General features: G+C 44.7%; 2 protein-coding genes across 2 annotated transcripts in view; both read right to left on the bottom strand.

The window, feature by feature from the left end:
• jph2 (junctophilin 2) overlaps positions 1–3,267 on the bottom strand; it is a 49,454-nt gene extending 46,187 nt beyond the window's left edge. The window contains exon 1 of the mRNA XM_002933186.5: positions 2,149–3,267. Within this exon, the coding sequence (XP_002933232.1) occupies positions 2,149–2,527 (379 nt within the window). The 5' untranslated portion in view covers positions 2,528–3,267. The remainder of the gene's footprint in view (positions 1–2,148) is intronic.
• Positions 3,268–11,911: 8,644 nt separating this feature from the next.
• oser1 (oxidative stress responsive serine-rich 1) lies at positions 11,912–23,937 on the bottom strand. The gene is given in 4 exon segments (NM_203586.2): positions 11,912–13,451; positions 14,053–14,166; positions 14,716–14,839; positions 23,877–23,937. Coding segments are annotated over 3 exon segments (876 nt in total). The 5' UTR covers positions 14,793–14,839; positions 23,877–23,937; the 3' UTR covers positions 11,912–12,766.
• Between the last annotated feature and the right edge of the window lie 201 nt (positions 23,938–24,138).

Raw genomic sequence — 24,138 nt, 5'->3', positions numbered from 1 at the left:
ATCATGGGGAAAAAACTGAAGCAGTGAAGTACAGACTGACAGTTGGTCACCTTTTGTATACACGAGTTGCCTGCTGTGAAGTAAACAAAGTGACCATAGTGTGCTTGTTCAGCTGCCATCTTGGTTAATGGGGATGGGAGCAAGCAGCAGGTCTGGGATTCAAAATAGGCCCTGGCATTCCAAGTGCCCAGAGGCCCAAACAGCCCCCCCCCCCCAGCCCAATAAATAGTGACTGTCTATGGCATCTTACAGCAGCCCCTCTGGCATTTGCCTGAACCCACAGATTGCCAGTCTGGGCCTGGGTCCTGGCATTCCAAGTGCCCAGAGGCCCAAACAGCCCCCCAGCCCAATAAATAGTGACTGTCTGTGGCACCTTACAGCAGCCCCTCTGGCATTTGCCTGAACCCACAGATTGACAGTCTGGACCTGACAAGTAGGAAATAATTCTCTAATGCCCAAATACAAACAAATCTTTTACTAATAATTGAAAAATTATGTAAATGTCTTATTATCGCCACCCAAATGTTTCCCAACCACAATTCCCAGCACAGATGAGCATATTGTCAGAGGGTACAGCAATAGTAGCAGGTAGCGCAGCCTGAAGGCTCATTCATAATAGTCATTTGGTCTCTTAGATACATCTTTCAGCCCAACTTGAAGGTCATTTAGGTTTGGTGAATGTGTATTTGCTGTCCTAGATGACTTTTGACTGATTAAGTAAGATTTTTCAATATCTATATTAATTTCATGAGCTAGGGGGAAATCAGGCCAAAGGTTTGACCTTCAAGGGGGGGCCTTATCAAAGGTTTGACCTTCATGGTGGGCCCAGGCCAAGGGTTGTACATTTTACAAGCAGGCTTGAACTGATAGTGAAGTTTGCTAAATACTGGTTAAGGTATGGTGAAAGCTGCAGTCCAACAGCATCAGGGTTGGTTTGTTAAAGGCAGTTACTATGATATTAAGCTCAAGAATGGTCACTAGTAACAGGGGCCTAAGGCATGAAATATAACAGTAATGGAATGAAATCTGGAAAGTTTGCACCAGGCCTAGTAACTCATGGCAACCAATAATAAATTGCTTTCTGACATGTGACCAGTAAATATTGCCTCCTGATATCAGTTAATGGACTTGGTGGAAACTCAGTCATCACTAATGTTGAGGAAGAGCATAAAAGAGTTATAAAGTTAGGGCTAAAAAGAAATAGGGACGGAAGGATGGAGCCCCAACTGATGGGGTGTGGAACTATATATATCCGGGGTATCAACTCCCTGCTCCACCCAACAACTTTTGCAGATGCAAAAGAAGGCGGAGAAATAGGTACACGGGGGGGGGGGGGGGAGGAAGAAGGATACACAGGAGGTAGGGAGTTAGGAACATGGGGGTGAGGGGGTGTGGGAAAGAGTTGGCAAGCACAACACAGGGTGGCAGGAGTGGGTTGGAAATATAGAGAGTATTCAGGGGGGTGGGTAAGGGTTGGAGGAAGGATACACAGCAAGTGGGTAGGAAGTTACGGATACACAGGAAATGGGTGGGGAGTTAGAAGAAGGATACACAACATAGGTACATGGGTACACTGTAGGGCACAGGGCATTAAGGCGCAGCTTTGCCAGCTGGTTGGGAAAGTTACAGGTGAGGCAGCAACACTAGGAGACAAATTAATTATACACAGAAACGGGTGGGAAGATAGAGGAGTTTACATACAAATTGATGGGGGGGGTTAAAGTAAAAATACACAAAATGGGGCAGGGATTTAAAACACACAAAAGTGTAAAAGGAGTTTGCAGTAGGAAACACAAGGCTGGGCAGAGGGATGGAAAATGGATTGGGACCAATAATTGGATCCCTGTGCTGTTAAGAGTGGGTCTGTATAACCCATTGTAATTAAGTGCATTCCACTGCCACAATAGATAACAGTATCTCAAACAAGGTCCATATTTAATTCTGGGTCACAAACCAGATGCAAAGGGCCCCCAGAGATGAAAGAAAAGGTTATGAAACTGATCTATGATTTAGAGAGATAAAGAAAGAAATACACTGGGGGGGGTGACGTGAGTATAGATAGATAGACCTATATAGTATTATATCTATAATGAAATCATTGCACATAGGCCTTATTATGGCATGTAGCCTACATGAGGCATTCCTTACCCCCGTCGGCATAGGTCTCTGTCCCATATCCATCTTGCAGGCCGTTGTTCCACGTCCCCTCGTACTTTGCCCCGCTGCTCATGCTCTGCCTAACTCCATAGCGACCCTTGAAGCCATGAGTCCACTCGCCTTTGTACACCCACCGTCCTTTGGTTTCGATGCCCAGTCCGTGCCTTTTCCCTTGGGACCAGTATCCTTCAAACGTGTTCCCGCTGGGCCAGGTGTAAATCCCTACAACTTCAAAGCCATAATTCCAGGAACCAGAGTATTCCCCTTGACCTTTCGGACCAGTACAGATCCCGTGCCCGTGGGCTTTGCCACCTTCCCACCCTCCGCAATAGGCTCCTCCATCGTCAAAATCAAATCTCCCCCCACTCATTCTGACGGCAATTTTTTTTTTTTAAAAAAAGCAAAAAATGATTTTTTTTTCTTTTTCAAATAAATTATAACATGAAAATTTCGCTCTTTACTCCACTGTCTCTGGGAGTTAAAAATTCCTGCTCAACAGAGAAAAATCTCACCCACCGGCGATCTATTTGGTGCCAATAAACTTATATAAATATCATTTAAAGCTCTCGATAGTTCAAAATAAATTACTTGGAAAAATACATTAAAGTTGCAGAAACCCTCCGGATTTTATCATTATTGGTTTTTTTTTTTTTCTTAATTATTTTTGTCTTTGCAAATTTTTTTTTCTAGATTTCAGCAGCAATTTCATAAGAAAAAACCCTCCAAATCTAATCTAATGAAGGGTTCCTGGGGGACGGTTAAGAGATGTCCCATTCAGAGAGAATAAATGACAGCCGGATCCCGGGGAGAGACAGACAGAGAGAGAGGTAAGTTTGGGCAGATTGGTTTCTTCTTCTTCTTTAGTTTACGTTGTATCGGAAAAGGGGTTAATTTTCTCTGCGGCCCTTCCATGCATTACTCTGCTTTTCCTTCTCATGGTTCCATGCTGGTATTTTGGATGAAAACCTTCCCTATGAGAAAGCCTTGCTTTGCCCCCTCCGGCAGAACACAACCGTCCCCCAGTGTGGCTGTGAAGGAAGGAGCTGTGTGAATGTTAAAACAGACCTAACAAGGCTATCGGATCCCAGCTGTTCCAAAAATAAAGTCCAATCCAAACACTCCTCTACAGGCTACTTCTCGGAGCAGCTAAAAAAAAAAATTCCCCTCTGAACTAGTAGAGGGACTGACTGGGAATGAACAGGGGGCTTAAAATAGAGCTGGTGGCTGATTGGGGGGTGTCTGAAAACTGCAGTTGGTCGGGCAGTTTATTTTACATATCAAATAATTATGTCATTGATGCCGTTCAGGATTCAATATACATCCTGGCATTTTAAGTATTCTGGGGCCTAAACAGCCCCCCCACTAGCCCAATAAATATTGAGTGTCTATGGCATCTTACAGCAGCCCCTCTGGCATTTGCCTGAACCCACAGATTGCCAGTCTAGGCCTGGGTCCTGGCATTTCAAGTACCCAGAGACCCAAACAGCCCCCCCAGCCCAATAAATAGTGACTGTCTATGGCATCTTACAGCAGCCCCTCTGGCATTTGCCTGAACCCACAGATTGCCAGTCTGGGCCTGGGTCCTGGCATTCCAAGTACCCAGAGGCACAAACAGCCCCCCCAGCCCAATAAATAGTGACTGTCTATGGCACCTTACAGCAGCCCCTCTGGCATTTGCCTGAACCCACAGATTGCCAGTCTGGGCCTGGGTCCTGGCATTCCAAGTACCCAGAGGCCCAAACAGCCCCCCCAGCCCAATAAATAGTGACTGTCTATGGCAGGGGTGCCAAACTCAATCACATAAGGGGGCCGAAATCTAAAATACAGGCTATTTCGCGGGCCAAATTTTTTATTAATATACAGGTATGGGATCCCTTATACGGAAACCCGATATCCAGAAAGTTCTGAATTACGGAAAGTCTGTCTTCCATAGACCCCATTTTAATCAAATAATTCAGATTTTGAAAATTGATTTCCTTTTTCTCTGTAAAAATAAAACAGCGATTTGTATTTGATCCCAACTAAGATATAATTAATCCTTACTGGATGTAAAATAATCCTATTGGGTTTAATTAATGTTTTATTGATTTCTTAGTAGACTTAAGGTATGGAGATCCAAATTACGGAAAGACCCCTTATCCGGAATACCCTTGGTCCTGAGCATTCTGGATAACAGGTCCTATACCTGTACTTAGTAAGATACTAAGGGGTATATTTATTACAATGTGTAAAAAGTGGAGTAAGACATTACCGGTGATGTTGTTCATAGCAGCCAATAGATGCTTTGCTAATGTTGAAATCTGATTACTGATTGGATGCCTTGGGCAACATTACTGGTAATGCTTCACTTTTTACACAGCATGATAAATATACCCCTTAGTCTTAGTTACTATGTGAGGAAAATGGAAATTGATCAGGCTGGATGGTCAGACACACTCACCAAGGGCCACATAAACAGCCAGGTGGGCCGCATTTGGCCCCCGGGCCTTGTGTTTGACATATATGGTCTATGGCATCTTACAGCAGCCCCTCTGGCATTTCCCAGAATCCCCAGTGCCGGCCTGCTTACATTGCTTGTTTAAGGTTAATTGCTCATGGGGCATTTTGTCCCCTTGAAACAGTGGTGATTAGAAGTGCCCCTGTCTGCCTGTTACTGCTTCTAATCCCAATAAATTGATAACGCTGTGCAAGACGGGCATAGGTTCCAGTGTTTTTCGCACGCTTGCCTCCTGTGCCCATCTTTGTGCTCCACAAAGGAACGAATAGACATGCACTTGCCCCCACCCCCCATGGTGTCTGGTAGCTCTGTATTCATGAAGGAGGCACATATATGTCCCCCATACTAGGCTGGAGCAGGGTGCTGAGGAACCCTACCCATACTGGGTGGCACATCAGAGAGGCTTCAGATGGGGGTTTTGCCTTCCTCTGGATCAACTAGCAGTTAGGCAGGTTATATATAGGCATTAAGGTTGCACTTGATATAAAAATATATCCTGTTTCCTGCATGAAAATTTTCTAATTAATGAGGAGTGGCACATTTATGCCATGGCTGGCCATGTTTATGCATGCTATCAGTTTAATTGTTATCCCCAGTTTAGAGCAAAAACTGGATTTACCGTATGCATCAGGAATTTTTTCACTCCTGATGATGGAAATGTGATAGGGACCTTAGATTGTAAACTCCACTGGGGCAGGGACTGATGGGAATGTGATAGGGACCTTAGATTGTAAGCTCCACTGGGGCAGGGACTGATGGGAATGTGATATGGACCTTAGATTGTAAGCTCCACTGGGGCAGGGACTGATGGGAATGGGATAGGGACCTTAGATTGTAAGCTCCACTGGGGCAGGGACTGATGGGAATGGGATAGGGACCTTAGATTGTAAGCTCCACTGGGGCAGGGACTGATGGGAATGGGATAGGGACCTTAGATTGTAAGCTCACTGGGGCAGGGACTGATGTGAATGTGATAGGGACCTTAGATTGTAAGCTCCACTGGGGCAGGGGCTGATGGGAATGTGATAGGGACCTTAGATTGTAAGCTCCACTGGGGCAGGGACTGATGGGAATGTGATAGGGACCTTAGATTGTAAGCTCCACTGGGGCAGGGACTGATGGGAATGTGATAGGGACCTTAGATTGTAAGCTCCACTGGGGCAGGGACTGATGGGAATGTGATAGGGACCTTAGATTGTAAGCTCCACTGGGGCAGGGACTGATGGGAATGTGATAGGGGCCTTAGATTGTAAGCTCCACTGGGGCAGGGACTGATGGGAATGTGATAGGGCCCTTAGATTGTAAGCTCCACTGGGGCAGGGACTGATGGGAATGTGATAGGGACCTTAGATTGTAAGCTCCACTGGGGCAGGGACTGATGGGAATGTGATAGGGACCTTAGATTGTAAGCTCACTGGGGCAGGGACTGATGGGAATGGGATAGGGACCTTAGATTGTAAGCTCCACTGGGGCAGGGACTGATGGGAATGTGATAGGGCCCTTAGATTGTAAGCTCCACTGGGGCAGGGACTGATGGGAATGTGATAGGGGCCTTAGATTGTAAGCTCACTGGGGCAGGGACTGATGGGAATGGGATAGGGACCTTAGATTGTAAGCTCACTGGGGCAGGGACTGATGGGAATGGGATAGGGACCTTAGATTGTAAGCTCACTGGGGCAGGGACTGATGGGAATGGGATAGGGACCTTAGATTGTAAGCTCCACTGGGGCAGGGACTGATGGGAATGTGATAGGGACCTTAGATTGTAAGCTCCACTGGGGCAGGGACTGATAGGAATGGGATAGGGACCTTAGATTGTAAGCTCCACTGGGGCAGGGACTGATGGGAATGGGATAGGGACCTTAGATTGTAAGCTCCACTGGGGCAGGGACTGATGGGAATGGGATAGGGACCTTAGACTGTAAGCTCCTATTATAGAAGTAAAACAGAGCTGATGGTATAGACCGGGGCCCCACCGGTACAAGCAGTGCTACACTAGCTGGTCAGTCCCACCCTATACCCTATGTTACTGCCCTCCAATAAATGTCCCCCAGGAGCGGCCATATGTTAATTGCAGGATTCCCTTTGCAGGATGTCCCTTTAAATAGAGACAAATGTGTAATGGAAAGGCTGGAGGGTTGCCTGGATGTTAGCAGATCCCTGTGCCGTTAGTCTGGAAGCTGCACTTAATGACTGCTGGGAAACATTGTCATGAGCCAGAGACAGCAGCGCAGCTGACAATCAGCTCTGTACTCGCCAGGAAATCAGTGACGTTACACATTCTGCCATTGCTGCCCGTCTGTGTCCCCGGCCCATCTGTGTCCCCGGCCCGTCTGTGTCCCCGGCCCGTCTGTGTCCCCGGCCCGTCTGTGTCCCCGGCCCGTCTGTGTCCCCGGCCCGTCTGTGTCCCCGGCCCGTCTGTGTCCCCAGATCAGCGGCTGCTCCCAGCATGGGGCACTCTCTGGGCTACGGGCAGGTGTTACCCTCACACACACGCTCTGCCACCCCATGGCTTTACAAGCGCCATTTACACAACTCACATTCCATTGCTTTCAGGGGAACTTCTGATTATTCCGATGCATGACTTGGGCTCAGAGTCACCCTGCTATAGTTCCAGGGGTACCCAGGGCACAAATAAGCACTCACCCCAAATCCCCCCCTAACTGGCCTTCAGGCTGGGCCCCCTTAGCCCATAACAAGGTTATGGAAAGGTTGGAAATACATGTTTGGGACTCGTTATCTGGAAATCCATTATCCAGAAAGTTCAGAATTACAGAAAAGCCATCTGCCATAGACTCCATTTTAATCAAATAATCCTTTCCCTTTTCTCTGTAATAATAAAACAGTACCTGTACTTGATCCCAACTAAGATATAATTACCCCTTATTGGGGGCAGAACAGTCCTATTGGGTTTATTTAATGGTTAAATGATTCCCTTTTCTCTGTAATAATAAAACAGTACCTGTACTTGATCCCAACTAAGATATAATTACCCCTTATTGGGGGCAGAACAGCCCTATTGGGTTTATTTAATGGTTAAATGATTCCCTTTTCTCTGTAATAATAAAACAGTACCTGTACTTGATCCCAACTAAGATATAATTACCCCTTATTGGGGGCAGAACAGCCCTATTGGGTTTATTTAATGGTTAAATGATTCCCTTTTCTCTGTAATAATAAAACAGTACCTGTACTTGATCCCAACTAAGATATAATTGATCCTTATTGGAGCCAAAACAATCCAATTGGGTTAAATTTCTGTTTAAATAATTTTTTAGTAGACTTAAGGTAGATCTGAATTATGGATAGACCCCTTATCCGAAAAACTCCATGTCCCTATCATTCTGGATAACAGGTCCCGTAACTGTATGAAGCTTTAACCCATTAAGTCTGAAACTACTGGAATGAGGCCTTACAGGGGGGCTCATTACCATGAATATCTGTATGTTGGAACAGGAATGGACCTCTGCCCAACTACAGGGAGGGGGGCTCATAATTCTAACCCCAAAGTTTATCAGTTTCATTAACCCCACAATGAGAAAATCCCCAGCAAGGCAGTAATTTAGGCCTAGTGCTGCCCTATGCACCTATATACGCCCCTATGTTGCGCACGTGAAATCACCTCCACAGAGCCCCCCCCCCCCAGCCACGTATTTCCATAGGAAATCCATTTCTAAATGCCTTATATATAAGTGCCTTATTGTAAATCCGCCCCTGAAGGCCGCGAGTTCCTTGGAGAAAGCTGTAAAATGCTCTGAGCAGATGTCGGGTTGCGTCGGTGGCGGAACACCTGCTCCCTTTCACGGCCTTGGGGGCATTATCCCCTCGGTTTTGCTTGTTCGACGCGTTCTTTAATCTAGTTGTGAAACCGGAGAGGGCCCAGATTACTTCAAAAGCAGCGGGAATGCAATGCGAGCGTATCGGTTACTGCGCTACAGCCTAAATTAGTGACTGGATTCCTCCGAGGCCTAAAAGCTTCCAGGCTCAACTGGGCACATACAGTCAGCAAAGGCACGACATCCCATAAATGTGCTTAAACGTGGCTAATGTTGGGCTGCTAAACCCTCCCCATCGCTGAGACGTTACTAGGTCCCACAGCAAATTCAATTCAAACACTGGTAATTAGACCTATTCTACCAAGATACATTGAATTTTCTCATTAATTAGGGCCCCACGGGGCCCCCTTCCTCTAGTTACCCCCCTTCTAAAAAAAAAAAAAAAAAAAAAGATATTAAAGTGAAAACATGGCTATTTAAACAAGAGTGATATTCTGAGACAATTTGCAATTGGTCTTCATTTTTTAATTATTTGTGGTTTTTGAATTATTTAGCTTCTTATTTAGCAGCTTTTCAGTTTGCATTTTCAGCAATCTGGTTGGTTGCCAGGGCCCCAAATTACCCTAGCAACCATTGGGCCAAACCAACTGATCCTACTTTGCACTATTGTATCACACTGCAGGTCTAAAAAGATCCTTCAATGCAGTCAAACCTGCCCAACGGATACCTGGACAATTTTTGTTCAGGCAGGAAGCCCCCCATACACGCAATAATCTGCCGACTTGATACGGAGGGGCTGAGTCAGCTTCTTATTTCAGCCCTGTACAAGGCCAGCTTTAGTCATTCCCTAAAATTAGCTGTGAGAGATTGTTGTTACAACATGGTCTCCCCCTTCTGGCTTGAGTAGGGTACTGCAACTAAAAGTAACGTACCATGGCAGCTTCCATGTCGCGAGGGAAAACAAGCTTCTACTGAAAAGCAGGTTCAGACTGCAGAACCAGGCCAAATAGTATCTGGGCTCAAGGAAATACTACTTGGGCCACTAATGTCATGTAACTTTAAAGGGATACGGTCATGATTTTTATGGGGTACTTATTTCTAAATTACACTGTTTATATAGAAAATAATTCATTCTGCCGTCGGCGACTAATCTCTCCAAAATGCCTTTCCACCGGCAACAACTTGAATCGCTGTTGGGAAGGCCTACCCATTGCTTCGGTTTTCTGAAGTTGCAGTTTCCTCCCGCAGGCAACTTTGTGCCACTTCACGATGCATAGGCCTTTCTACCAGCGATTCAAATTGTTGCCGGCGGAAAGGCATTTTGGAGAGATTAGCCGCCCGGGGTAGCAGAGATCTATCACAGGCAACAATCTCTCCATGGGACAGTAGCCTCAAAACTGCTTTCAAATAAGCTATTGTTTCTCCTACTCCCATGTAATTGGAGGAGTCATAAGCAGGACTTTTTAATATTGATTTCGATATCTACCACTTTTAGGGTGAAGACACACGGAGCTATTAGTAGCAGCTACTTGTCGTGGCTACTAAAATAGAAAATGCTGATCATTTACTGATAATTGTCTCTAAATGTGTCTTAGCAGAGCCAATTCTCAGTATGGTCTATGGCAGCGTATTTTCTGGCATTTAGTAGCCGTGACAAGTAGCTGCTTCTAGTAGCTCAGTGTGTCTTCACCCTTAGCAATACAGATATCTGGAAGCTGCTATCTTGCTCCCTTCCCATTGTTCTGATCGGCTACTGGGAGGGGGGTGATATCAATTAAACTTGCAGCGCAGCAGTAAAGTGTGACCAAAGTTTATCAGAGTACAGGTCACATGGCTGTGACACCCTGGGAAATGAAGAATATGGCTAGAGCCGTGTGAGATTTCAACATTAAATTAATTCATTAACTTGCCTTTCAAGCACAAATGTTTGAGTGCTCCCCCTGCATGGCAACGCAAGTTTATTGGTATTTTCGCAACCACGGGAGCGGACACCAGTGCCGTCATTCTCCTAAAAAGGAAGCCCTTTTGCAATCGCTGTAAACGGAGATTTCTCACTACACTCCAGGCAACGGTAAAAATACCATGGTGTAAACAAGCGGCGTCATAGAATAGATGATGCACATAGATTCGCACTGATGGGCCTGACCTACAGCTTGGGCTAGTGCTTTGTGCAGAACAGCTCCATTAGCCCAGACACAAAGCAGAATTAGAATGGCTTCCAAGAATGTGCTTTTATGATTACTCATAGGCCGAACATGCAACCTTGTGATTGAAACCATATGCGCCACAAGACAGTGCGGCCGAGGCTTGAATGAATTTATTAACACAGAGCGGTGAGCAGTTTTATCTTGCGGAAACAAAAAAGTAAAGTTTTGGTATAGTGGTCTGTAGGGGTCAGCAACTGACCAATAGCCATACCCTATGACGCAGCTGACCCCCCAAGCAACACCTCACTGATGTGCAAGCACTAAGGACGTCTCTGCTCGTCCAGAAGGAGCAGGCTGGGACCTACAGGTACTGATTTACAGTATGGAGATGTCAGCTGGTTGCTGTTGTATAGTCAAAAATGTAAACCAGCTTTAGACATGTACCGATCAGGCTTTAGCTAGCGGGGATATAGAATCCTGGTAATACTGTCCTACTGCACCCCTTAAGCTTTCTTAAGTAGGGGGCCCATATTTAATTACACATGTAAGTAGACTGGCCTTTATCAATCCTACATTTCAGCACTACATCAGCCATCTTGCTGTTGTCTAGTAAAGAAATTAACAGGCAGGAATTGCACTAGTTACCGACATGCTTTTAACCCAGTGATCCCCAACATGTTGCTCTCCAATCCCTTGGATGTTGCTCCCAGAGGCTTCAAAGCAGGTGCTTATTTTTGAATTTCTGGTTTTGGCTGCATAAAAACCATGAGTACTGCTAAACAGAGCCTCCCTTTGTCTATTAGTCCCCATAGGGTCTATCAAATAGCCAATCATAGCCCATATCTGGCACCCCAGAGACTTTTTTATGCTTGTGTTGCTCCCCAATCCTTTTTACATTTGAATGTGGCTTATGGGTAAAAAAAGATTGGGGACCCCTGCTTTAACCCTTGCTGGAATATGCCGGGATCTGTAGGCCAGCAAGCCCCTTTAAAAACCCTTTAGTGTGAAGACACACGGAGCCAACAGTAGCAGCTACTTGTCATGGCTACTAAAATAGAGATGATTATCAGTAAATGATCAGCATTGTCTATGTGTGTTTTAGCAGAGCCAATTGTCAGTATTGTCTATGGCAGGGTATTTACTGGAGTTCAGTAGCTTTGACAAGTAGCTGCTACTAAGTAGCTGTGTGTGTCTTCACCCTTAGCAACTCTGGTTTAGAGCGGTGCTCAGCATTTATAGCGTTAGGCGCAGTACAGAATGAACGCAAGGTGATTAGACCTTACATTTCAGCCAAGGCTGACCTTCCATAAGATGCAGAAATGCCACGGAAGCCCTTATTTTTGTATGCAAAGTTTATTTGGCAAACATGAATCCACTGCATTTGTATTTAACAAATCCAAAACAATTTCATCTTGTGGATGCAAAAAAAGGTATGTATGTATGAAACATTGCTGCCAGCGGGGAAACATTCTTACGTTTTTAAGTCAGTGGTTCTCGAATGCTCCAAATCCTAGTTCTATGTATAGAACACGGCATGTTTATCTAGCGTGACTAATGGTGATGTAACACTGCTAAGAACACAGGCATTCCTATTCCGTGCTCTTCCAATACTGCTCTGGAAAAACCATATCATTCCCCCACTATCCGGAGCCCTAGGGTAACTACTGCCGACTTCAACAACTAAAATCAGATCCCACCGGGGTGCAAGCTATAGGAAAAATCAATCAGTAAACTTATTTTTTTTCCACTACAACCCACCTTTACGTGATACAAGAACAAACGCCTGCATGCAACCTCCGCCACCAATCGAAGCAAGACATGGGTGGATAAGTCTTCATCCCACAGACTGAACACGGCTAAAGAACTGGGGTTTTGTATACAATGAACGCACATGAAACAGGGACGATTCATTTTCTTTCCATATTTACTTATAACTTATTTATACTTTTTTCTTTCCTCTTTATAGTGTTTCAATGCAGGTAACCCCCCCACCAAATCTGGATAGGGTTGTTTCTTTTGACATAAATATAAATCGACAAAAATGCTGGTATTTAAATTAGGAAATCTGTCACTCTTGCATTTAATGGCAAATGGAGACAAGAGGCTCGAGGCCAAGGAAGCTCCTGCAGCGACGCGGCGGTTAGATGGCACCCGCGCCTATTGGTTCAAGCAAGGGATTTTGAGGCCTATCAAGTGTACATCATTTCAGCCATGTGGGACATTTTCTTTGGAATATACAAGTAATATTCCATGTATCCTGCAAGGTCTTCTATAGTTACATCATCCACTGATGCTCTCGCTTGTTCTGAGCAAGAGCGTGGGGATCCGGAAGTGCCGTTAGCCGAAGGCTGAGTTCTGTTTTGCAAAGTCTGAGAGTGGTCCTCTTTAACTGTCTTCTCACACTCCGACAGCATGTCCCTTAAGCCAGAGAAAGAGTACACTTCCATGTTTTGCCAGCAGTTCTTGCACTGGCATTCCTTCTCATCGCAAGTGCATTCTGCAGCAGTGCCGAGTATGGATACAGACTGAAAATCTGAGGGCTGACTAGCCGTCAGACTTGCAGGAGAAGCCAATGAAATGGAAGCATTTTTTATGGTCTCTGAAGAGGTCTCCGAAGGAGAAGCTCCTGATGGCTCGAGATAAAATCTTCTGTACCCACCAACGTCAAGAGCAGTGCTGGCTGGATCACTGGTAGCTGTGCCGCCTACACTGCCACCCCCATCTTGGGTATCGCATAGGGTTTTGTGTTTTAGCTGGGAGCTAGTCGAGGCTTTTGCACTGCAGTGTGTAAACTTTGGAGGATGAAGGACAGGGGATTTGGAACGTCTTCTGCGAGGTGTTCTCACCGCTCCCCTTGTGGTTTTTCTAGATGATCTGCAACAGAAGAAAAAAATATCCATAAATACAAAGAATAAAGCACAGAATATATGGCTTTGTGCAGTCAAACACTAAACAGAGATTGGAGGATATTACAGGCCAAAGAGCCAGACTGGCTTATACAGGTGAAGGCAACACAGCACAGCTCCAATATGTCTCAATGCAGAGGCATTCCCCATTTCTTTGTTTTTCTTCTTTTACCTTCGTAACTTTTCTCTTTTTATAGCCCTTGTATTTTTCTATTTAATTTGTTTTCTTTTTACAACTCCCATTAACCGTTATTTTTTTTTTTTGCTATGTCCTTTTCTTTTCCTTTACCCAGACTGCCCTTCTGCTTACTAGCAGTACTAGGAGCATTTACTGCCTGGTACTATCTGCAGCTCATCTACACAGCAACTGGACAACAGCTTTTGCAGGTTATCCAACCACTGCCACTCTTAATCATTAAACTTAAACTTTTGTTATTAGTTGAGTTTAACTCAACAGAGAAATTACCCTAATGCTACTTGCTATACGGAGTGTAGGATATCAATACTGGTAACAAGCTAATATACTCACAACCTTACTGCTGTTTGTCTCGTCATATTAGTGCTCTTACCCATGCCAGCTTTCTTTTAGCGAGCCCAATATTTTCGGTTTGGTGTCTTCTAAAGAAGGTCGAACAGATGTCCTTGTAGTGCTCCCATTAGTAGCACAAAGGGACGCCGTGCACCTACAAAAAGAGACAAAACAAGTCACATACACACACGTCTTCATCCAAATACTCTTACAGGGCCTCAAAGATGGTTGTCCTGATGGGTGCAACATTTCTGGGTAGCTCACTGGTGAATTCCCCTATTACAAATAAAATATTGGGCTGGCTTAGTGTGCTGTGTTAATGCTGAATTTTAAAGTGCTTCACAACTGGGGTGGGAAAATGGTAACCTCTAAAGGTTCAACATGGTGATATACTTGGCTAAAAGGTCTTTTATCCCATTTGAGAGGTGAAAGGAAAATTTACTGACTGATATGGGAATCAGTAAGGGACAGAACCTATTGCTAGTAGGCTGTGGAGGTTCCACAATGGCATTTTTACAGAGGTCAGTACAGTGTAGGCCAATCCAACTTGAAGTCTGTGAGCAAAATGCAGCCCTGCAATGGATTTCTATATCCCAAGGCTGCCCCAGAGACTTCTCTGTGTGAAATTAACATTTATTTTCTACCTGGGCTTCAAATATAACTAAACACCCTTCTGCCGAGAGGTTACCAAATGGTTACTCACCCTTCAGCATCAACTCGCAGCTTTTTAAATGCACTCTGTAGGTTCTCCTCTTCCCCGTCTTTTGCTTCTGATTCCATTACTGAGCTATGCTGGCAGTAGGGAGATCAGGAGACTCACAAAAAACCTTAAGTAAAACACAAAACAAAGCCGTTATTTACAGACCATTTGTTCTACACCCCCGGAAACTTTATGAAGCTACAATGATTTCCATTCATACCCAGATACACCATCAATTAAACAAAATGTTGTATAAAGTTCTCAGTCGAGTTTTGATCTGATTTAAACTGTAAGATTTCAGGAAGGTTGAATTTGGTATTATTTTTAAAGGGGAACACAAGTCAGTATAATGTGGTGCTAGGTTAAGTGGAATCTTGGCAACAACATAGATTACTGCATGCAGTCACATTAAGGAATAATTTGAAAAAGAAGTGGCAGCCCTTGTGTTCTGTGGTGTGTTACATGAGCAGAGGGAGGCTCAAGAAGCAGAAAAGACAGAACCTGGGCCATAACTTAAGCTGCACAGAACGGAGATATCTGGTGATACAGCAGATCCATACACTGTAGTTACCTTTACTATAGCTACTTTGAGAATTACTTTCACTTTAAAAGAACAGTTAAGACCAACAATATAATGTACTGTTGTCCTGCACTGGTACAGCTGGGGTGTTTGCTACAGAAACCCTACTATAGTTTATATAAATACCCTGCTGTGTAGCCCCGGGGGCAGCCATTCCTGCACCGGTACAGCTGGGGTGTTTGCTACAGAAACCCTACTATAGTTTATATAAATACCCCGCTGTGTAGCCCCGGGGGCAGCCATTCCTGCACTGGTACAGCTGGGGTGTTTGCTACAGAAACCCTACTATAGTTTATATAAATACCCCGCTGTGTAGCCCCGGGGGCAGCCATTCCTGCACAGGTACAGCTGGGGTGTTTGCTACAGAAACCCTACTATAGTTTATATAAATACCCCGCTGTGTAGCCCCGGGGGCAGCCATTCCTGCACTGGTACAGCTGGGGTGTTTGCTACAGAAACCCTACTATAGTTTATATAAATACCCTGCGGGCAGCCATTCCTGCACCGGTACAGCTGGGGTGTTTGCTACAGAAACCCTACTATAGTTTATATAAATACCCTGCTGTGTAGCCCCGGGGGCAGCCATTCCTGCACTGGTACAGCTGGGGTGTTTGCTACAGAAACCCTACTATAGTTTATATAAATACCCCGCTGTGTAGCCCCGGGGGCAGCCATTCCTGCACTGGTACAGCTGGGGTGTTTGCTACAGAAACCCTACTATAGTTTATATAAATACCCTGCGGGCAGCCATTCCTGCACCGGTACAGCTGGGGTGTTTGCTACAGAAACCCTACTATAGTTTATATAAATACCCTGCTGTGTAGCCCCGGGGGCAGCCATTCCTGCACTGGTACAGCTGGGGTGTTTGCTACAGAAACCCTACTATAGTTTATATAAATACCCCGCTGTGTAGCCCCGGGGGCAGCCATTCAAGCTGGGAAAAAAGGAGAAAGGGCACAGGTTGCATAGCAGATAACAGGGAAGCTCTGTAGAATACAATAGCATTTTATCCGTTATCTGCTATGTTACCTGTGCCTTTTCTCTTTTAAATGGCTGCCCCTGTGGCAACATAGCAGCACTCTTTATATAAACTATAGTAGGGTTTCTGAGGCAAACATACCAGCAGTACATTATATTGGAATTACTTGGATACAAGTTTTGGCGTTACTGTTCCTGGTGCAGAGTTAGAGACGTTAAGCATTCACACCAAGGGAAACACCGCTGGGCCTCACCTGTTTATATAAGATGGCAGTGTTAACACCAGCAACATCCTGCTCTTCAGTCCCTTCCTCCCTGATCCTATTAATGAGGTCTGGCAGCATAATAGTATTTCATATTAACGCTCTGAGTGCTGTTACAGGAACTCACTAACACTACAGAGGGTTTAATAGGAGGTAATTAATGTAGGATTTGCTACAGACTGTGGGGAGGGTTCAAACCAAGGGGGATACAGAAACATTCCTTTTTCCTTTGCTACTAACTGAACAGTAAAGCTAAATAGTTACTGCTGGGTAAGCACTAACCACATTCCAGTGCCATAATGGATTGGATTGGGGCTTTTCTCTTTAAAGGACAAGTCCACCCAGAATATTTTTTTGCCTAATAAAAGAAAACCAAATTCTAAACAACTTTGCAATATACATTCATTACCAATTTGGTAATGAACAAATTCAACATGGTTTGAGTTAATTGTATATTTAATTCCTATTCAATGCAGTGTTTGTCTGTCCTTTTTTATTCTCTGCCCTGGGGGCTCTGACTCTGAAACAAAGTAACACAAGGCGGCAGCCTGACAGACCTGTCTCGCTGGAGGAGACTGACCTTTGCAACATTGTTCAGGAAGAAACAACCAGGAGTTGAGCAAATGCTGCTTTCAATAGCAATTACATTTACAAATAAGCACTGAATATGTTTCATAAATTCATATTGGAAAGGTGCTTAGAATTATGTTTTCTTTTATTTGGCAAAAACAAATTTTGTGGATGCATTACATGCACCGATTATCGTACGAAATGAGGGTTCATGAAGTTTTTACAAATAGAAAAACGCAGCCATATAGACGCTGACTGTGCATCTGAGCAGCTCTTTGCCGGAACAATTGCATAGTACATTAAATGGTTAGAATCAAAACAATGGAAACCCCAGCTACTGAGAATCCAGCATATTGCCATGTATCCTTATAAGACTACTATTCATCACTGAGTGTGCTCCTGTTACATATTGGCTCCTACCTTTTTATATACTGCTATATAACCCATGCACTCGACTGTAATTGTAAATTACGAACAATTTTAAAGTCTGAAAAACTATACAAATCCTTCTTTAGGGCCAAGGGTCCCTTGCAGACCAGAATGTGCCCAGTGTAAACAAAAAAAGACCAGCAACACCGGGATTTCTTGTGAAAAAAGTAAAAACGTGTATTTAAAATAGCATGAACAGCCGACGTAACGTTTCGGTCCCTCTGGACCTTTCTCAAGGCAACCATGCCTTGTTACACACATCTTTAGTAGCCAAAACCAGCAAACCAATAGGAAGTGACCTCAAGGTGAACTGCCAAAAAGTGCTTGAAGCCATAAAGCAAGTGAAAGTGCTGAAAAGTGCTGTAAAGTGTTCAGTGTTAAGTGACATCAGCATAGTAAAGTGGCTCAGTGTATACATGTATACACATATACATATATACACACACGACTATATTGCATCATATAAAAAATTATTATTAAACCAGGTTTTTTTATTTACTTTGCAAGACCTGTAAGTACAGTTTTATATGATGATATTATATATATATATATATATATATATATATATATACACACACACACCTACATTACACACACACACATACATTACATAATTCAGAAAGAATGGCAATCTTAGTCATTTTGTTTATATTCTTATTTAGGAGCTCTAGTAAGCATTTGTGTTGTCTTTGTGGCGGCAGCTAATTGTTTCAGCATAATAATTATGGTTCAGGCAATTTGTTTATATGGGTGGTGTCTATACAGCAGGCAAATCTCATTCCCACAGACAGCACTCCTGTAGTGCAAGGCCTCCTGCATAAGGGGTTTCCAGATAAAGAATTCCATTCCTTGTTTCTATAAGAGGGAAATGAATAGCAGCAGCTACGGAGTTAAACAGAGGGCTGTTCCTGCACCGACAACTCGCTGTGATAGAAAGGAAACACACAGCATTTCTGGGAATATATTATAAGGAAGTATCAGGAATGTTATGCAGAAGAAAGTTCAAAGTCTCATTGCTGAGATGTACCAATTAAATACAGTTTACATTTCTATTTTAAGAGACAATTTGAAAGCGCTCACCTTAGTGGTACTTTCCTCTCAGCCATATCATCTTTCCTGACTCATCTGGGCTCTATGGTAACAGGGATACGACTGGTGGTGTCAACGGTGACATCATAAGACACCGGCAAATCAGAGGAGAGTAAAAGTGGAAGCGTGCTATAGATACAATGTATCCATTGGCAGGGAGATGTATCGGGAGGGAAATGTATCAGTTTGCGAGTACAGGCAGAGCCATAATGCCTACATGATATTCAATTGCACGGACTTACAGTGGGAGGAAAAAGGCCAGTATATAGTAATGCTGCTATATAGTAAGGCTGCTATATAGTAAGGCTGCTACATAGTAAGGCTGCTACATAGTAAGGCTGCTACATAGTAAGGCTGCTACATAGTAAGGCTGCTACATAGTAAGGCTGCTACATAGTAAGGCTGCTACATAGTAAGGCTGCTACATAGTAAGGCTGCTACATAGTAAGGCTGCTACATAGTAAGGCTGCTACATAGTAAGGCTGCTATATAGTAGTGAATGCCAGGGTTAAAGACTAAAGCAGCTGCAGCTTCACAGAAAACCCCTCCGTGCTATGAAGCCGTAATAATACCCCAGCCCCTCGCTGCACATCACAAAGGATTTGTGCCTCCCTGAAAGAAAGCATTACTATCTAACATTCTAAAGGTCCCCACACACGTTTAGATTCGCTCGCTTGGTGAGATCGCCAAGCGAGCGGATCTTCACCCGATATCCCCCACCTACGGGTGGGCGATATCGGGGAGCGTTTAGGTAAAAAAAAACGCATCAACGAGCCGATGTGGTCCCGATCCGACTGAATTTTCTAACCTGGCCGATTGATATCTGGCCAATTTAGGTCAGATATCGGTCAGGCAGGCCCCTCGTTTCTGCCCCTACAGGGGACTGATATCGGCAGCTACTATTGGCCCGTGTATGGGGACCTTAAGAAGATTTCCCAAATACATTGATAACTCATTCTACTGCTTTCACATCTATCTGTAAATGTAACTGCAGCTGAGAGCAGCACCTGTCTGTCCCTTTCTGTGCCCTGTCCTGGTGCTTCTACATTTGGAAACAATGCAGCAGAAGGCAGCTGGTTAACAGGCAAGGCTTCTGCTACATTATGTCAAGAGAGGGAACCTGTGACAAATTAATTAATTAAGTTCTGAATGGACTAGTTTAAGGGTATATTCAGCCTTTAGTATATGGGGTCCAGGTGCTCAAACATCAGAAAACCTTCAGCCCACAGTAAAAAAAAAAAAAAAAAATCTCAAAAATGAGAAAAACAAGGCTGGCATTAGAGAAAACTGGACCAATTTACCACAAGTGTTGCAATTAAAACATGTTTGTTTTATTTAAAGAACTCAAATATAAACAGCCTGACGTTTTGTGCCTAAGGGTGAAGACACACGGAGCTTCTTAGTAGCAGCTACTTGTCACGGCTACTAAAAGCCAGAAAATCCCCTTTCCATAGACAATAGTGAGAATTGCCTCTGCTAAAACACACGTAGAGACAGTTATCAGTAAATGATCAGCATTGTCTGTTTTAGTAGCCACGACAAGTAGCTACTACTAGTAGCTCTGTGTGTCTTCACCCTACAACAGGCACTAAATCATAGGCTAAAGCTGGCCATACACGCACCGATACTATCGTACGAAACCTCGGCGAGTCGACCGATATCGCAGGAAGCTCGGACTCGCCGATCGGACCGGTTAAAAGATTTTGATCGGGTGCCATAGAAGGCGCCTGACCAAAATCTGCCCTCGGGGCTGAATCGGCAGAAGGAGGTAGAAATCCTATTGTTTCTACCTCCTTATCTGCCTGTTTCAGCCCTGACTGTGTGTGGCGGATCTGACGATATTTTGTGCGACTGATGGTCGCAAGAAACATCGCCAGATCACCACGTATGTGGCCATCTTAAAGAATCTTTTGAAACAATTGTATTTTACAATTGTATTGTATTTATTTGTAGATTGTAAGCTCTTTTGGGCAGGGCTCTCTTCACCTCTTGTATCGGTTATTGGTTGCTTTATATGTTACTCTGTATGTCCAATGTATGAAACCCACTTATTGTACAGCGCTGCGGGATATGTTGGCGCTTTATAAATAAATGCTAATAATAATAATCCACCATCCGGATAACATTTCTCAGAAAGGAGAATAGGTACATGTTACATAAATACACGGATGTTTAAAAAATTGCTTTTAAGAATTAATGTCATTTTTCAAGCAAATAGTGAAGGTAAAAAGCACATATAGCAAGGGCTCCATCCCAATATGTATAGAGGGTATATTTCTTACTCACTGACAGAGCTTTCAGCAGCAATGACACAGACAAATAGCTGAGAGTTCTCAATTAATGTATATTGGAAAGTTGCTTAGAATGACATTGTTTTTCAGTAGCCAAAGTTTTTAAGTTGCCTTTACAATAAATAAGAGACACTACACACGGTTACTGGCAAAAGCAGCTGAAAATGCTGCGGGCTTGGGTTTCATTCTGACAGCAATTATTCCCACATGCCTCTAAATGAAACTGAAGCTTTATAGCAGTTTAGAAGACAAAACGTCAGGCCCTCTGTGCTGGGAAATGAGCTGGGAAAAAAGCTAATAAAGAATTAAAGTTCAGCACACACTATGGGACACTCAAAGACAGTCCAATAGGGGTGGGACCTCTTCTATCCCAACAGAACCCACATGTCATGGAACATCTGATCCATCACTGGTTCATGATTAAAGGGGAACTATACCAAACTCACTAAATATTACTGTGTAAGAAAAGGTAAATTATTTTCAACCTGGTAAATGTCCTGACCCTAGCTCTGGCTGCCAGGGCTGTGTGCAGTTTAAGCCAATCTGGTGCTGAGTTTCTATGGGGATAAGGGATATATTTATTAACAATAGAGACAAACCTCACTGTTGCTGTTGCCTATAGCAACCAATTTAGCAATCAGATTTGATTGGTCAACTAAAAGTTAAGGTGCCATACACGGTGCAATCTGCTCCACTGCAGTGGCCAGGCACCCTGTCCCATACCATCACTGCACAATTCCAAGCCTGTAATGGGATAAATATCTACAGTAACTGCTAAGAAAACTTTAGCAAGGCAAAGGACACAAATATGTACTTTTATGGAAACTGCATATATGTAGAAAAATAATTCCCAGCACCGATAAGAAGCAAAATAACAATTAAACAGAAGCTTCAACTGAAAAACAGCAGAGCGGTCATGATTTATTATTGATTTTACTCGCATTTAGAGCAGAGAATGAGTCATAGTACAACGAAAGAACCTCTATCCGAAATAAAATGCCACAAGCATCTGATTGCTTACGCCACTACGGCTGGAGAGGCTTCTGTAGGAAACTATGATGTGCAAAAGGCATATAGTTAACACCCAGGCAAAAGGTGCCAGACCAGAGGTATAGGTAGAGAGGAAGCGGTCTAGACCAAGGCAGCAGCTTACTGGCCTGCGTATGACAGCCTCACAATGCCAGCTTTAGGATGGCAAAACCTGCATTTCCAAGAAAAATTTGCTGCAAGTAATTACACTATAGAAAAAAATGGGGATTCCTATGTGCATTTTGGACCTGCAAAACTTTGTGGGTAACTATAATCTCCCTGCGTTCCACTGCTCTGAAGTCTCTCTTGAAAAGGGTGCAAAAAGTTTGGGGAGAAAAACAAGATGTCTGAAAAAAGAAAGTTCAGAGAGTTTGTTTGGTGGAGGTGGGTCCAAGTTTGGCAAACTGGGTAAGGTTGTGCCGGATACTTCTTTAGTTTCCGGTTGGTGCAGGTTTAAACCGGTTGGTAAGAAGTTTTTTACTGGCAAATGCAAGACTTGGTGGGTCTGAAAAAATTCCTGAAATAGAAAAGTTTGTAGGGTGGAGGGGTGGGCCGTTCCAGAGTTTGTCAAGCTGGAGGGTGAAATTCAGGATGGGAAGGTATGGTACCTTGGGGTGGAAGTAGCTTAAGGAGATGGGTACCAGCAGTGGTGGAGGAGTTGGTTTGGGGAGTTGGATAAGGAGGGTTCCGGGGGAGGGGGGTTCAAGCTTCAGTAGCTGTATTAGGGTGTTATTTGGGAGGGGTCAAGAAGCTGCATAAGGATGGTGCCACTGTGGGACGTTTGATAAGGAGTATGCCAGGGGAGATTTTTGGGAGCTGGGTGCAAAGGGAGAAATATGGAAGTGAGTCGGTTAAAAATAGTATTATTGGGTCAGGCTGGGGAGCTGAATAAAACAGGTGCCGTTGGGAGAAGTTAGTAAGCTGGGTAAAAATGATGCCAATGGGAATATGTGCTAGTGTGGGGGAGGGGCTAAAAGAAGTTGTCAGTGGTTGGGGAGCTAGGTAAGGAGGGTGCCAGTGGGTAAGGAGGGTGCCAGTGGGTAAGGAGGGTGCCAGTGGGTAAGGAGGGTGTCAGTGGGTAAAGAGGGTGCCAGTGGGTAAGGGACTGGAAAGCTGGGTAAGGAGGGTGCCAGTGGGTAAGGGACTGGAAAGCTGGGTAAGGAGGGTGCCAGTGGGTAAGGGACTGGAAAGCTGGGTAAGGAGGGTGCCAGTGGGTAAGCAGGGTGCCAGTGGGTAGAGGGTGCCAGTGGGTAAAGAGGGTGCCAGTGGGTAAAGAGGGTGCCAGTGGGTAAAGAGGGTGCCAGTGGGTAAGGAGGGTGCCAGTGGGTAAGGAGGGTGCCAGTGGGTAAGCAGGGTGCCAGTGGGTAGAGGGTGCCAGTGGGTTGAGGGTGCTAGTGGGTAAGCAGGGTGCCAGTGGGTAGAGGGTGCTAGTGGGTAAGCAGGGTGCCAGTGGGTAGAGGGTGCCAGTGGGTAGAGGGTGCTAGTGGGTAGAGGGTGCCAGTGGGTAAGGAGGGTGCCAGTGGGTAGAGGGTGCCAGTGGGTAAGCAGGGTGCCAGTGTGTAAGCAGGGTGCCAGTGGGTAGAGGGTGCCAGTGGGTAGAGGGTGCCAGTGGGTAAGGAGGGTGCCAGTGGGTAGAGGGTGCCAGTGGGAGGGGCTGGAGAACTGAGTAGGCGGAAAGCTGAGTGCCAGTGACGGAGAGAGTTTGGGGAGCTGGGTGCTGGGGACATATACAGCGTGGGGTAAGGAGCCTGCCTGCCTGCCTGCCTGCCAGGAGAGCGGAGAAAGAAGACATTAAGATGGTATATGCCTTTCCTACAGCACCTCCAGTTGGTCAGCACCAGTCCCTCTCCAGTTGCCCTTATTACAGGCCACGGCACAAAAAACAACCCAAAACCAACAAGCCCTGCCCCCGCATCCCAATAGCCCCTCACTCACCATCCGAACTCTCTCCACTCAGAACTGAGCACTTGACAACAGAACCGCCACACGTTAAACACCTCCGAACAACACTCACTACGCGGTGACTCTGCAACCCCGCTCGGGGTGACGTCATCCGCCTACTACCATAGAGACTCCGCACGAAAACACTGGCTAGAGCGGCCTCCTGCTGCTACAGCGCCTGATCGGTTTGCGTACCACGCCTCGCATTGGCTGGAACGCAAGAGCTTTGGGCGCCATATTAATGTTTATGTTTGTA

Source organism: Xenopus tropicalis, chromosome 10 (assembly GCF_000004195.4).
Source record: "Xenopus tropicalis strain Nigerian chromosome 10, UCB_Xtro_10.0, whole genome shotgun sequence".
Taxonomy (NCBI): domain Eukaryota; kingdom Metazoa; phylum Chordata; class Amphibia; order Anura; family Pipidae; genus Xenopus; species Xenopus tropicalis.
Note: the sequence above shows the minus strand (reverse complement) of the source record. Positions and strands in the feature narration are given on the sequence as shown.